Source organism: Sinohyriopsis cumingii, chromosome 2 (assembly GCF_028554795.1).
Source record: "Sinohyriopsis cumingii isolate HCF-2022 chromosome 2, ASM2855479v2, whole genome shotgun sequence".
Lineage (NCBI taxonomy): Eukaryota > Metazoa > Mollusca > Bivalvia > Unionida > Unionidae > Sinohyriopsis > Sinohyriopsis cumingii.
Genome location: NC_142962.1, coordinates 38499722 through 38515204, shown reverse-complemented (window position 1 = coordinate 38515204; position 15483 = coordinate 38499722). Strand labels below are relative to the sequence as shown.

The following is a 15483-nucleotide window of genomic DNA, read 5'->3' as shown; positions in this document are numbered from 1 at the left end:
GCTAAAGGATAGACTTACATCCGACGCAGTTGTTCGTCTACCGGACTTGGATAAAGAATTCGTTCTGCGCACCGATGCATGCGACACGGGACTGGGAGCAGTACTGCTCCAGGAGCATGACAAGACGCTTTTTCCTGTCGCATACGGCAGCCGGAAGTTGTCTGCTGCCGAGAAGAATTACTCAGTATCGGAGAGGGAATGTCTCGGAATCGTGTTCGGCATATCACGGTTCGAGCGATACCTATATGGACGTAAGTTCATATTGGAGACCGACCACCAACCACTCGCCTATCTGGCGCAGGCAAAGTTGTCCAATGGTCGATTGATGCGATGGTCGCTGTTTTTACAGCAGTACCAGATGCAGATCAGATACGTGAAAGGATCTGAAAACGTAGGCGCAGATTTCATGAGTAGAAGCGCCGAAATGATATAGATCATTTGTTATATTTTCGTGTTCATACTCAGTTTAGCATTTAGTTCATTTTGCTGATTTTGTTCTTTATATCGTGTAACACTTTTGCTTTTTTAGTTTGAGTGAATAAAATCCTGATTTTATTCTCAAGCGTGGGGGGATGTGATGTTTTACCCCAACCCCTTGTATTATACATGTATTTATAAGTCTGTAAGTGGAGCCAGGTAAGCTTTGTTTTTCCAAGTGCCTAAGTTGGCTAATCCTCTTACGTGACCCAGTCTTTGTTTGAGCTCTTGAGTGGAAATCTGGCGGGAATCTTTGTACATGGGAACACGTGACGTAGACAACTTCAAAGAGCCGGAAGCCGACAATGGTAGGCTGGACAGTACATGGGGACACACAGACTGACATTTTTATGATTGACAGTTCGATCAAATGACCAGAGTCCGTCGCCATCCAATCGGGATGCGTTGTAGGTGGGACTTGATTCGAGAAGCTGGAATAAGACTTGTACAAGCCTGAAATTCGTCAGTTGGTGTTTAAGAGTCGCAGTGACACACACTCCGTTAGCCATTCGTAAAAATTGGCGGAATTTAGGAAATTCATGAAATAGCTTCGATCAGGTAAGTTTGATGTTACGTTGATTCTGCTTGATGCGACTGCTGTTAATTGAAGAGAATTTGTCGAAGCTTTCGGGGGACGAAAGAATTTCAGAGAATTTCGGGGGACGAGAGAAGTTCAGAGAATTTCGGGTGACGGTGAGAGATACCGAGTGAATTTCGGGTGACCTCAAGGGATATCGTCAAGGGTTCCGGATACTAGAAGAGGAACCGGAAGTCAAGATAACGGCAAGGAACAAGGATAATAGAAGAGGAAGCGGAAGTGGAGATCACGAAAGGAGAGAAAGACAAGGGAACGAAGAGATTTAGATGAGTAGCACTCAAGAAGGGAAAAATCTCCTCACACTGTGAACTCAAATGATGACCAAAGGGATCATTGGGTGAAAGAGAGACATTGATTACTTTAAATTCTTTTAAATTTCATTTATTAAATTGTTATTGTTTAAATTTCATCTTTGTATTTCTTTTAATTTAACTGTCGGCATTGCTGACTGGGGGCTCGTAGCCATAAATATATTTAGTCAATAAATAATATAGTGTCCAGAATTAACCTTCTGAATAAGGACCAGGGGAACTTCTCATAATTCGTTAAAGTCTATAAGAAGAACCCCACCCCTAGACAACCACTACACCCCCACACTCATTATCAGCCTTTGCCACCACCAGGTGTTGCCAGATGTTAGCTTTGCTTCCATTCAACATCATATGAGACACCTCCCATGAATCCAAAGCCAAATTCAATTCTAACCATCCATTTCTTCATAAGTAGGTGTGGACATGCCACTTAACTCAATTTACTTGATATCATCCTGAACTTTTCTTTAAATATTGGAAAATTCAGATTTTCCAATTGTTTTCAACCCCAAACATTGATTTTTAAAAATGCCCCCCTCCCCAACCATTTTGATTCACGATGGCTGTGCCTCTTTCAAAGAGAGCAAAAGTGATGCAGCAATTTGGGAGGAGTGAGCTGCAGTCATGACATGAAAATCTATCATTTTCTCATTTCATCTTTTTTGCTGATATCTGTTGTGTTAATTGAATTAACACTAAATGTCAGTACAAAATATGAAAATGGAAAATGATAGAGTTTCAGGGTGTGACTGTAGTGAACATTTTTCACAATAAGTAAATAGCATTAGATAGCAGAGATGTCATTTCCTTTATGAAGCTTCTGTAAGTGTATGGTCACAAAAACTAATCCTTTTTTTTCTCCCTTTTTTCCTCCCAAATCCTCTTCTTTTTTTTTTTTGTTGGCATCCTGATTTCCATTCCACTCAATGTTGCAGGTGGTAAACATTTGTTTAATTTTGCAAATATTTTGTTAAATTTTTCCACTTGGACATGGCAATTTGTAGACCACATGGTATAATACATTATCTTTGATGCATGTTGCTATTCATTTTTTGTGCCTACTTTTTGCAAGCCCAGTTATAAACAGGTGTTTTTGTGACTTATTAACATGTTGAATTGTCAATTGATACATTTTTGTTTTGTTTCTGTTTTATAATGTTTCAGTGAAACCTTTAAAGTTTAATAAATGCAACAAGTTCCAGTCTAAAAAAGACACACAAGCCATGCCTTGTGTGTACAAAATGAACTCTGCCAGTACCATGCATTGTGTGTGCTACATGGTCCGAGAATGTATAGACTACAGTTTAGCAAATAGTGATTGAGGCAAAGAAGAGTTTGATGATGGCACAAAATTTACAATTCTTACAAGTATTTATGATACAGTAGGTCAGTGTACCCCCATTTTTTAGCAGCCTAGGTGGCATAAGTCCCCCACTTGTCAGAGCATAGCCTTGAGGCCTGTACGTCTGTGCACATTGGGGTCTGTACTGGTACCTGCAAGGTATTGGCCATGAATTATACAGAGACAATGACATTATGTTTTAGTTGCACAGGAAGCAGTCCATTAACAGTCTGATACTAAGACACATTTCACTGCCTGTCATATTGAACTCTGGCATTTGAGTTTAATTAAAAAAATTAGTGTTTTTATCAGAGTGAGTTCGGAATGTTGTTGCGACGTCTTCAATGTTTGATTTGGCCTCCTTGGCAATTGTCTGAGTGGGCGGAGCTCATTCATCCAACATAAATAAGAGTTAATGGCATAGATTGCTTGGGTCATTAACAGAGCAGCTCACCATATGATGGCAAATATGTTGATTGCCTCTGCCAATCTTGGTACATTGTAATACATGTTTGTGCTCCACAAAATGTTAACTCCACCCCACCCCACCCCGACTGGCTTAAATGATGACTCAGTTTGGCTTAGCAATACTTTTTGGGAGCAAATATGAAGAAATTTGGAGGTGGGCAGCTCAAGTACTACACCTCCAACTTGTCGTTTCACCATTACATTTGGTTTATAAGCCAGCTGTCCATGCTTCCTTGAACAGAAGATAGGTAAGCCAAGCAAAAGAGATTTTTTACATTCTGAGTGCTGTTCAGATCGTAAACTTATGCCATCATGCAGTGTCTGAACCAGTTCAGGAGGCGCCCTCATAGAGGAGGTCAGAAACCAAGTTTATCAGTCCCTGAGTCTATTGTGTTCCACTAGTGGTTTAACACCCACCCACCCCCTCTAATGGATGTTCTCTCTGACTGTGAGAAAGATGAAGTTCTTCAGCAGGAGAAATAGTGCTTGTAGACAAGTTGGGGTTGATCATAGAATTCACCTCACCAGTTCATTGTTCCACTAGGGTTCAAGATAGAGACAAGTATGCCATTAGTTTCGATCTCACAGATGCCTGTTTTATGTTCCTATTCACCTGGCTTTGTGAAAGTTTCATTGATCGCTAACTGCGACAAATTCACTAGCTTGGAGTTTTCTATTCAGTCTAAATATCAACTCTTAGGTTTTACCAGATTATGGATCACATTGTCACCCTGTTCCAGTCAGCTTCCTCTAAAAAGGCAACCATATCTGGTTGATCTTCTAAAACATATGGTAAGTTCTATTCTATCAGAGGCAAAAGTGGTTTCATGTCCTTTTGAATCATCGTGAATTTAGAAAAAAATCCAACCTTCATCTGTTAAATAAATTTAATGTGTATTGTTTGTTGGTTTTTCTCCATGATTATATATTATGTATACCTATACTGTGTGATTGAACATGATCAGTAATTGAGTTTAGGACCTACCTGACTACTGACATTTACTTATAATGAACATAGTATATAACTAATACTTCTCTATAATTATAGATTAAATATTCAGATCATTATTAATGGAGGTAAATATGTACAGTGGAACCCCGCTACAACGCGATGATCGGGGTCCATAAAATCGGATCGCGTTAAAAGCGGGGTCGCGTTAATGCGGGGTTTTACAATATTTAACTTTTTTTCCGAGAACATATACGTGTATACATGTGCAATGATCAAAAGTCGGCTTATCATCAGATGAATATTAACTGGAATGCATTAATTAAGATATATTCAAAATAATCGATGGCTAATATATTTATAGGTTATTACTGTGCATTAAAAACATTTACTAATTTTTATTTGTTTGAACGATAATACAGATTGACCGATAATACCAGACTATCGCTATATCATGAAAAGTGTATCAACACCGTATGCTACCGTGCCGTCGTGGCATGCAGTTCATCCATAATGGATGTAATTTCATGGAAAATCGTACAGATTTAAAATATTCAATAATTTTGTAATAGTCTGAATTCGTCGTGTAAAATATAGGATGAACAAAATATTGAAACCATTTACTTGCCGTCTGAAATCGTACGGTCATTGCATGCAGCTATTCCCGGGTCTACATACGGTGTCTGTATTGGATATTATTTACTTTCAACTGTTTGTTGTTTGATCACACCGCCAAGCACAGCACACATGTTGGCGGCTTTCGTCCTTTGATGTTTATTAAATTGTGCGACTCTTGTATCAACCACAGCTTTGTCTGCTGCTTGGCTGTGATTGCAGTTAAATAAGAAGCCCATGTCGGCTATTGTTTGAGCAACGACTGTATACAGATTTCATGGAAGACAATCACAAAGACGATTTACTGGCTTTACTCATGGATCCGTAATAAGTAACACTTCCGATAATGTTTACTTCGGCTTAACAATTCAAAAACCTAATGAAACCAGTTTTCTCTTCTAGAGTAGAATATGGAGCTTCACCACAACCTGTTCAAATTGATAAATTTCAGAAGCCAAGCGTTGTACACACTATTTCTCGTACGTTATATATATCGTATTATTTTAGAATTCATACACGATCACTTCTCCAAAATCACTTAAAGAACCTGGATAAATTGTTAAGTTCCGATCGTTTATTATTAAAAGTCATACGCGAATTCTTCCACCAAATTATAATAAACGTTTTACACACTATTTCTCGTACGTTAAACAAATATTTTCACAGTCCGATAAAAATACACGTAAATGAATTTAAATTTCAGGAACCATGCCACGATCATATTATTTTAAAAGTCACAACTAATCTCATGCCCAAAATGAAGTTAATTTCTTGTTTTGTTTTTTTTACTTTTCTCCAAATTTTTTTTTTTCATGTGTGAATGAATATACGAAATTTCGGGAGCCATGCTACGACCGCGTTATATCCGAATTCGCGTTATGGCGGGGCGCGTTATAGCGGGGTTCCACTGTATCTTGATTTTAAATTCAGGGCATTGGTATTCTCCTTGGGAATTCCTGTTTTACATGCTGCTTTACATGTTCTTTACTAAATTCTTTGTATGGGACCTGACCTTTTTTACAATTTGGAATATTCTGGAAATGAATTTGTTGGGAGAATGACCATTATCCTTGTTCGTAAAAGTGTCTTAGGTTTTATATTTAGGTTGGTTATACTAGAATATCTCATTCCAACCTTAGCATCTGAAGTGGAACCAGTCTTGTTGCAGAGCCTTCCAATAGACTTAATGTTGGAGAGTGAGTTGTTATAGTAGGTGGGGGGTTTGGGGGACATCCCCCATTGAGGTACAGTTCTTTTTAAAGTAGCTGTGTGTAAAGTAAAAGTAGCCCGCCGGGTAAATCATCCAGCTCCTGGCTGATAAGAAAAACCCTTATTGTTGTAACAATTTTTTAATTTGGCAGGATTTCTTTATTTAAATTATTCAATGTGGAATTACAAAGTACTCATTAAAACTTATTGGACTAAATCATTTTTTTAAATTCTTGTGAATTTATTCAAAGACATTTTGGTTTATATCATTGTGATACATCAAGACTGTTGGCACATTATTACTTTTAAAGCTGTTGGCACATCAGGTTTGGTTTCCTCTAAGAATTTCAGCTCATGAAATAAGGCTGATCTCAGTGAGCCATTTGCATTTTTATCCAAGACAGAATCTGTTGACAGGCATGAAGTTTCAACCTTGAGTTTTTATCTTGGGGATTTAGCTTCGCAGAGATAAAACCCAACTCTTGCTTGTCTCTGTGGCCAAGATGACCACCAGACCCAATTAAGCCAATACAGCCTCCTAGCATCACTGGATTCACCAGTGAATTTTGATGGTAAGGTTTCAATAATCATCTTATTAATAGATCGATTGGTAATGTGTTGCTTTAAGTAGGAGAGTAGGTTATCATTCGTGTAGGAAGTTGTCTTTCTTCCCTAAAAGGATATCGGATGTACAGATAGGATGCTCAGTATCCCATCCTCCTATTTTATATTCTCCTAACATTAAGGAGAAAGCAAATTTTTTATTATTTTTCTCCAATAATACTTAACAGATTACATTACTGAAAAACTCTCCCAACCACCCTGCCATGGGTGCATTCTCGTTGGTATAATGCTTAGCTTAAACACTAATGCTACCTGATGGTGGCATAGGGAGGTAATTGGCAAGAGTTATTGCCCTTTGTCTATATGAGAGAGAAAATACGCAAGTTAGTCTCTTTATTATGTGATTAGGTAAGTATTATTGGAGTAACGTAATTTACTTACAAGTTTGTTTTCCCTTAAACTGCCTGCATAATCTGCAGCAGATGATGATCATTGTCAGATATATTTTTTAAAAAAAAAACAATTCTTTGCACACAATTAGAGTCTTTTGCTAAGACAGCAGGAGGGAAATATGCAACAAAATCTGGCAAACAGGAAAATGGCCCACCGCTTGGATCAAGTCCCTAATCATCACTCTCCATAAGAAAGGGATTATACAGCAGTGCCAGAACTAATGACAATGAGCCTCATCAGTCACCCAAGCAAGGTTATGTTGAAGATCATCCTGAACAGGTTGAAACCCCAAGCAGATCACATCATTTCTGAAGGATCCTTTGTGAAAAGTATGGGTGTAATCAACAGGACCTCTATCATGCCTTCACTGACATAAGGAAGGCTTTCAACAAGGTATGGCTTGCAACCATGTGGGCCACCATGCAAATATACAACATAAACGAAAAATTAATCAGTACCATAGAGAACCTATATGGCAAGGCAAACTGTGCATTTGTCGTCATTGGCAATATAGGAGATTGGCTGAGAACCACAGTTTGAGTCAGACAGGCGTACCTTCTCTCACTCACTCTCTTTAACATCTACTTGGAAAGGATCGTGTCCAATGCCATGAAGGCAGTGTTAGTGTTGGAGGCAGAACAATCATCAAGCTGCACTTCACTGATGATATTGATGGCTAGCAGGAGACAAACAAGAACTGGAAACCTTAGTGACCTGTCTCAACCAAGCATCACTAAGGTATTGGATGGAAATCAGTGCTGAAAAGACCAAGCTAATGACAAACAACTTAAGTGCCATCCAGAAGGAAATAAGAGTGAATGGGCAGAAGCTGGGCACAATGACAAACTTCAAGTACCTAGATGATATCACCCCTGACAAAAGTTCCAAACCTGAGGTTCTTTCCAGGTTCATGCAGACAACAGCTGCACTGGCTAGGCTGAAACTTATTTGGAAGGACAGCAACATCACGCTTGGGTCCAAGATCAGGCTTCCTTGTCATGTCCACATTCCTGTAATCATGTGAGACATGGACCCTGACAGCAGAACTAAAGAGAAGAATCTATGCCTTGGAGATGATATGTTACCAAAGGATCATGAACATCTCTTAGACTGTTTCTAACGAGGAGTTGTGCACTAGAATCCAAAATGCAGTTGGATCATATGAAGATCTGCTCATTCCTGCAAAGAAATGCAAACTGTGATGGTATGATCACATCGCACATTCACCTGTCAAAGACAGTCCTAGAGGGCAAAGTAAGAGGAAGGAGAAAATGATGTAGACAATAAAAGAGATGGGATCAAAACATCATAGAGTGGCCAGGCATGGACTTAGTAAAGTTCCAAGGAGCAGTGGAGAACAGGGCAAAATGGAGAAAGATCGTCACCAAGTCAATAATGGCACTTCTACAACCAGCCAAGTTTACAGGAGATATGAAAATGAATGAATGAATGCTCAGCTCATCCAGGTCATTCACTTTACATAGGAAGTGGAGATACGATATGTACTTGGTAGTAAGTCAAGTCAAACTGCAAACAACTTATGCTCTGATATTTGTCAGATAATATGCAAGTTACAAAAGTTGCAGGTCTCTCAATGTGTTTTGCAGCATAACTCAGCTTGTAAGCTAGTGTAGATAGTACATGTGAGGATTATAATGGTTTTATACTCTCTGAAATGTCATGGTTTTCCCCAAAAATTTGCTGCTGTTTTTTTGGAGGGCAAAGAAGGTTACTTGAATCACAAAGAATTCAACAAAAGGTTATATTGCAAAAGATACGCACCTGTATTTTCATTGGTTTGATAGCCCTGATTATCTGAAACATTGATATGAAATAAGTAAGTATTGAAAGTTTTTTAGACTTGGATGTTTCAAAGCGTATAGAAACATTTAATGAGGCAGACTTCATATATATCTGACTTTAAAATATATTTTGTTTTCTTTGCTGATAGGTTTTTGACAGAGCAAAATGGAGAAGTGCTATCGAAGATGGAAATTATGATCCTCAGTGTGATGATCCAGTATTTGCCAAATCTGAGAAGCTGCCTCGTGAAGAAATGTAAGTAATTTGACGATGTTTGTTATCTGTTATTCTTGCACTGTTGAAAGGAAAGATGGGGATTATGCCATACTGTATGTCTGTGCAATTGTGTTATGTTGCACAACTACTTTATTCAACACTGAAGCTTGAAACCTTGAAATATAACTCCACAGCAGTTTTAGAATTCTGATCCAGTCCCTGGGGACAGCCTGGTGGTAGGGACACATTTGCAGCAAGTGGGGATGGATAGGCATTGATATAAATGAGAAGAGCATTGGTATAAGAAATCCATGCTGCATAATTCTAAAAATATTTCAGAAAATTTATTTATACAATGGTCCCTTGCTATAAAGCCACACAGTAAAATGATGTCCCATTTATAATATTGGTATGGTCAATGATCCCAATGTGTGTGCTTGCAAGATTTCTTGCTATTCTGCAAGTAACTCCTACAAGAGTACAAGTTAAAAGGGAGAAGTTTCATTAAAGAAACAAAATTCCCACATTTTATGTAATAATGCACAATAATTTTGAATAAAACTTTGGTAAATTTAAATAGTGTGATCCTTTCTGTCAAATTGCACCACAGTCTCCTTCAGTAAGCCAGTGAACAGCATGGTTTATATTTAGAACAGGGATTCCCCAGAAATTACCCAGTATGCATGCATATATAATTTTTCCTTGAGGGGTATAGAAATTGCTGCCACATGACCAGGACTTGCAGCTAGTTTTCATTCCTAGCACTTATTAAATGGTTAATTAGAACAATACTGGAAATTTGATAAGGTCCATTCCATTGAGCTGTTCTGCTCCCCCAAACACACATTCCTTTGTTAATTCCAGGATGCAACTCATGAAATATTTCTCTTAATATTGGTTCATGCCTAAAGAATATTGATTATAGTATTTCAAATAATCAAATGTTTTTGTGCATTAATATGACATAACCTTGTTGAAACATCTCATAATGTAATGCTGAAACATCTCATATTGTAATGCTGAAACATCTCATAATGTAATGCTGAAACATCTCATATTGTAATGCTGAAACATCTCATAATGTAATGCTGAAACATCTCGTATCGTAATGCTGAAACATCTCATAATGTAATGCTGAAACATGTCATAATGTAATGCTCTTTCATTTATTATGTGGGTTTATTTTAGGCTTCCAAATCATGTTATAATGAGAGAGAACTAGCTTCATTGCTTTGGTTTTGTTTTCAGAATTATCTATGGTTATATAACAATGTTCATATTTTAAAACTAATTTAGTTGTAAGAGGGCATAAAGTCTGTCTAGTAAGTCATACAGGTATATGGTCACCGATGAGCATTATGTTATGAGGATTCTACTTTTTTTAACCTGCATCTTTTATTTTGTATAATTTTTGTTGAGCTCACTTTAGTAGAAAATGAGACATAGCACTCATTTTTCTCATATCTTTTTCAACAGCTGTGGTTTAAATTTTTTTTCTTAAACCCGAGGATAGATTTTTTTAAAACTCTCAGACATGATTTTTCTCTGTTTTAAAGCGTAATTCCACTTTTCTCCTGACTTGAATCCGATTTTTCTTGATATAGTCCTTTTTTTATATCATCTCTGATCTGGTTTTTTAAAAAATGGTCTGATCGGTCCCATTCTGCAATGACCCTTGTAACGTATTCGTTCCATCTATTAGTTAGCACATGACAAGAGTATTCTGATTATTCATCCAGTGAATCTTCGTGTAATGGAAACTGATGGCATTGGAAAGAAGAAGCGTGTTTGCAAAAAATGGCGTCCTGAATTGAGAGAGACCATGACACGAGAAGTTTACATAAAGGTTTAAAAAACGTATGGAAATATGAATGCTCGAGCGAAAACTCAATGGAAATTTAGTTGATCAGTTTATAAGAAAACTGAAAGCTAGAGGACTGGCATTTTTTTTACCTCTGCTCTACGTTAAATGCGATTGGAAGAGTTAGGAACGGCACCTACAAAAGAAGCTGCATATGGAAAAATTGAAGCTCAGAAGGCATCTGGAAAAAATGCAATTAATTACTATAAGAAGAAAAATTTCTTGCATGAGAGAACAGATGTAGTTCTCTGTCAGAATATGTGCACTGCATGTCGCCAATACAAGCACCAGCTTGAAAGGAAAAAGGCTCTCATTGAGAAGGAAAAGAAACGATTGCACATTGAGCCCAACAAAGGAAGGCTAAAGAAATCTTTGCCAAAGCCGCACAAAGAGCTCAACTGGAGTATCAACAGGCTGTGTCCATTGGAGAAAAAGACCAGTGAATGTATTTGATTATTTGTATATAGTTGATGTACTTGGGTGTTTATTTTACAGATTTGTTATGAAAGAGAGAAATATAATCTATTTGCTGCAAAAATTGAGAAATGTTTGTGACTTAATTACGATGTGAACACTGACATGCACATCAAATAACATAAGCACCAATAGTATTGGAGAACAAATTCATGTGACAATAAATATTGTGAAATTATTCAAGTCAAGTTGAAACTTTTTGTTAAGTTTGTTAGTTTTTAAAATGATTATTTTGTTATATATTATGATCATATGTTGCACCTGGAGCATTTTTTATGATTGTAAAATGCACACACACACACACAGGGACACTTGTAACCTAAACACATACACGCATACATGTTAGTCACTAGTTACTTTTGTTTTAGAAAGCTGTTGGACTAGATTTTCATGCAGCACTAATTACAATCATCAATACATATGCATTGATGACCAAACTTGATCTGTATTCTAAGTACTTAATAACTTTTTTTCATGCCATCTTGCAGTGCCAAGGAAAATGAAGATATGTTCTCTTTAGACTCCAATGACCCTGTGCTGGTGGTGCAGGATCTCACCAAGGCTCTAGCTCAGATAGGCAGAGGATTAGATCCCAAGTATTTGATTCCGCCACTTGGTAAGTAATCTTTGTAATCCGCAAATAATTGTATCTATAGATTACTCCATACAATTTCCCATGATTATTTTGGCTTAAAATACATGGGGTCAGACACCAGTATAAGTTGGGGTACATTTACATGATATCTGCTATTGTCACTTGGTTGTTAGAGATGTATATATTTATATGTAAATATTGTATGATTTATACAGAGGTATCAGAAATGCTTAAACATGCATATTTGGATGCAATTTTTTTATCTAGGATGCAGAAAATCACTTATGCAGGAGTCCTCCATATGCATGCAGTAGATGGGCGGCAAATTCAAAGGCTTGCCAGACCTGTTTCAACCGCACACTGAGTGGGAAAATGTGGTGATCAATTGATCATTTTAGCTGTGCTGATATCTACAGTGACAGAATTCAAAGACTGAAAGGCCCCCAGATGTATATGTTCTAATATAAGGGTATATCAAAAGAACCTGAAGCAACATGATGCAATAGCTGGTTGGCAAGTTCAAAGACTTCAACTAGCTGCTGAGTGGTGGGAAAATGTGCTGATATTTACAATGACTGAATTCAGAGGCAGAAAGACCCCAAGATGTACGTGTGGTCATTATAACAGGACATCAGATGAACAACTTTAGCTTTCATTATTATGTTCATTTCCTATTGTAGCCTACTAAGTAGTGCATATGACCTTGAAATCAAGACTGGTTGAGACTTAGACAAAATGTTAGTTGCAAATTTGGATTAGTATTTTGGGGTTAAACGGCAAATTGATTGTAATGAATTTGAGAACAGTGCTAAGGCTGCTAGAACTGATAGTTTAGATGGAACAGTAGCCAAGTGTAAGAAAGTGTGCGATTAGTGTTGGAATAAGACCTTTCCTTGAATTGACAAAATTCAGCCTGACTCTAATGGACAAACGAGCTATACATCATTGGTGTAAAGGATTTGGAAAATTAAACTCTAATTGATAACCACTGGTTCTTCTCATCTGGACATTTAGCCACTTCAGGTATGCACAGTATGCTTATTGGGACTACTAGTTTTGCTGGTGGGACTCTTATTTTTACCAAAATTGGAGTCCTGGACCCCTAGTTTGAAAATCCTAGTGAGACCTCGGTTATATCTACTCAGAATAACACATTTAAATCTACTGAGTATTGCACATATAGTAGTTCCATAATGTTTCATTGATATGCTTTGATATCTATTGACTGTGCAAGGTTTATATTCATATTTGTGGCTGAGAACATTCTTTGAGATGAATAATTTAAAAGGATTGACTTCATGTGTTTCTGGGACATTTTCTAACATGTTACAAGCAGTCTCTCAGTAAAAACTAAAGTTGGATAAGTAATGGGGGTGGCTTGAGGGGGCATTAGGCAAAACCTCCCACTGAAGTCCATGAAATTGTACTGCTGTTTTGATATATGTCTCCAACCCCACCCCTCCACTTTCTAGGCTGAGATGGTGTTGGTGTATAAACTAAAGTTAAAATGGCTTTCCTTGATGAAGAAATTAAATTTCTTTTGAAAATAAGTTTTTGTTTTGCATTACAGAATTTTGAACAAAATTCATATTGATGATTCATACTGGTTTTTTTTTCCTGATGATTTTACGGGTTCCTTCCTTTTAATAGGATAACATTTATATTGATGACTTTTTGATATGATGTAGATCAAATAGAAAATGTTTGGTATAGTATGGTCGCCATGGGTTTATGATGGGGAATGGTTCTCCGAGTGTTGAAGATTTTGGCATAAATTATTATTTTCCATGGAAGATCCTCATAGCATGCCTCCTTAAGTCTCACAAGACCATGGATATGCGCTGATTGATGTTGACATCAGTTTGGCAGTAGCTATTGTGTCTACAAAGTCAGATGTGAGAGTGGCAGTTTCTACCACATTTGTTGCAGTTGTGAATTGCATTCTTTCTTTTTTTCCTTGGTGATTGGCCTTTCTGTGGATCCTTTTTTCTTCTGCTTTCTGTCTAAGATCACTCTCGTACTTTGCTAATCCTTCCTGTACCTCATGTTGCCATGCATACCTGAGGCAATCTCTTCCCAAGTGTCTTTTCTGATACTGAGTGCCTATAAATCATGCAATAAATCATGCATGCATGTATCTTTAGCATAGGTGAGGTCATCCAATTGGTCTTTCTCAGTTTCCAGCTCCCCATATAGGAGGTCCTTTGGAATTGGTCGTCTCCAGTCTGGACATGTGGCCCAACCAACGCAAGCATTTCTTTCCTAAGAAGGTGTACATACTTATGATCCCTGCTCTGTCAAGTGCTAACTTTTGGTTTCATATTTGTCTCTTCTTGTAATATTAAGGATACGTCTGAGTCATGGCATGTGGAATGCATTAAGCTCTCTTTCTTATTTTGTATACAGAGTCCAAGATGAAATTCACTCCCATATAAGAATGTGCTCACCACACAAGCTTTCTGTAATTGGGACTTTAGTGTGTTCCATCAGCCAGCTATTGGCCTATACTCATTTTGTCAGTCTGGAGAATGTGGTGGCAGTCTTACTGATGTGCCTATTAAGTTCATTCTCAAGGGAAAGATTGTGATTACTGACCCCAAGTACATGAATTCATGAACTACCTGCAGCTCCGAGTCCTGAATGCTGATTGATGGAGGATCATCCACACCCAGTCCCATCACCTGCTTCTTGTTTAGACTGACAGTGAACCTGAAGTGCCTATTTGCAGAACGATCCATGAGTGGCTGGAGATTATCCTTTGAGTGGGTTGTGTCTGCTGCATCATCAGCAAATAGGAAGTCCCTAATGCATTTCACTTGTACTTTCGTCTTTACCCCAGGTCTGGAAAGGTTGAAAAGCTTCCTGTCTGATATAGTGTGAAGGTAGATACCTTCTGTGGCTTGTCCAAAGGGTACTTGAGCAGGATGGCAAAGAAGATACTGAACAGTGTGGGGGCAAGGACACAGACCTGTTTTATTCCACTTATGATGCTGTACTCTTCTGAGATGGAGCCATCAATCATAATGGTCCCTTTCATGTCTGTGTGAAAAGACTTTACAATACTGGGTAGGGTGGGTGGACAACCAAATGTTTGCATGGATCTTAAAAAGTCTGTAACTGCTAACAAGGTCAGAGGCCTTGACAAGATCAATGAAGGTGATAGAGTGGTTTCCCCTGCTCTCTAGACTTTTCTTGCAGCTGCCTGAGTGAAAGTACCATATCAGTGGTGGGTCTCTTTGCTCTAAGCCCACACTGTGTCTCTGCATAGAATCTTTCAGCATGGAGCCTCTTCAGTACATCCTCAGCATAGAGTTTCACCATGATGCTTAGAAGGAAATGCCATAGTAGTTGTTCCAGTCACTCCTGTCACCTTTATTCTTGTAGAGGGTGACAATGAGGGCATCTTTCATGTCTTGTGGTACGGAACCTTCTTTCCAGCGTTGGCAGAAGAGTTTGTGCATTTTTATGAAGAGGTTTTCCTTAGCGCATTTGATGACTTAGCTGGTATGCCATCTTTTCTGGTGGGCCTTTCCAGAGGAAAGTGCGTT

At 38.0% G+C, this 15483-nt stretch overlaps 1 protein-coding gene across 2 annotated transcripts in view; it reads left to right on the top strand.

Moving 5' to 3' along the window:
• LOC149804678 (bromodomain adjacent to zinc finger domain protein 1A-like) overlaps nt 1–15483 on the top strand; it is a 95091-nt gene that overhangs the window by 58919 nt on the left and 20689 nt on the right. For both annotated transcript variants that reach the window (XR_016416440.1, XM_089942940.1), the window contains exons 17-18: nt 8938–9044; nt 11829–11956. Coding sequence is in view for 1 of the 2 variants with exons in the window: in XM_089942940.1 (XP_089799066.1) it covers nt 8938–9044; nt 11829–11956 (235 nt within the window). In the remaining variant the exon portion in view is untranslated. The remainder of the gene's footprint in view (nt 1–8937; nt 9045–11828; nt 11957–15483) is intronic.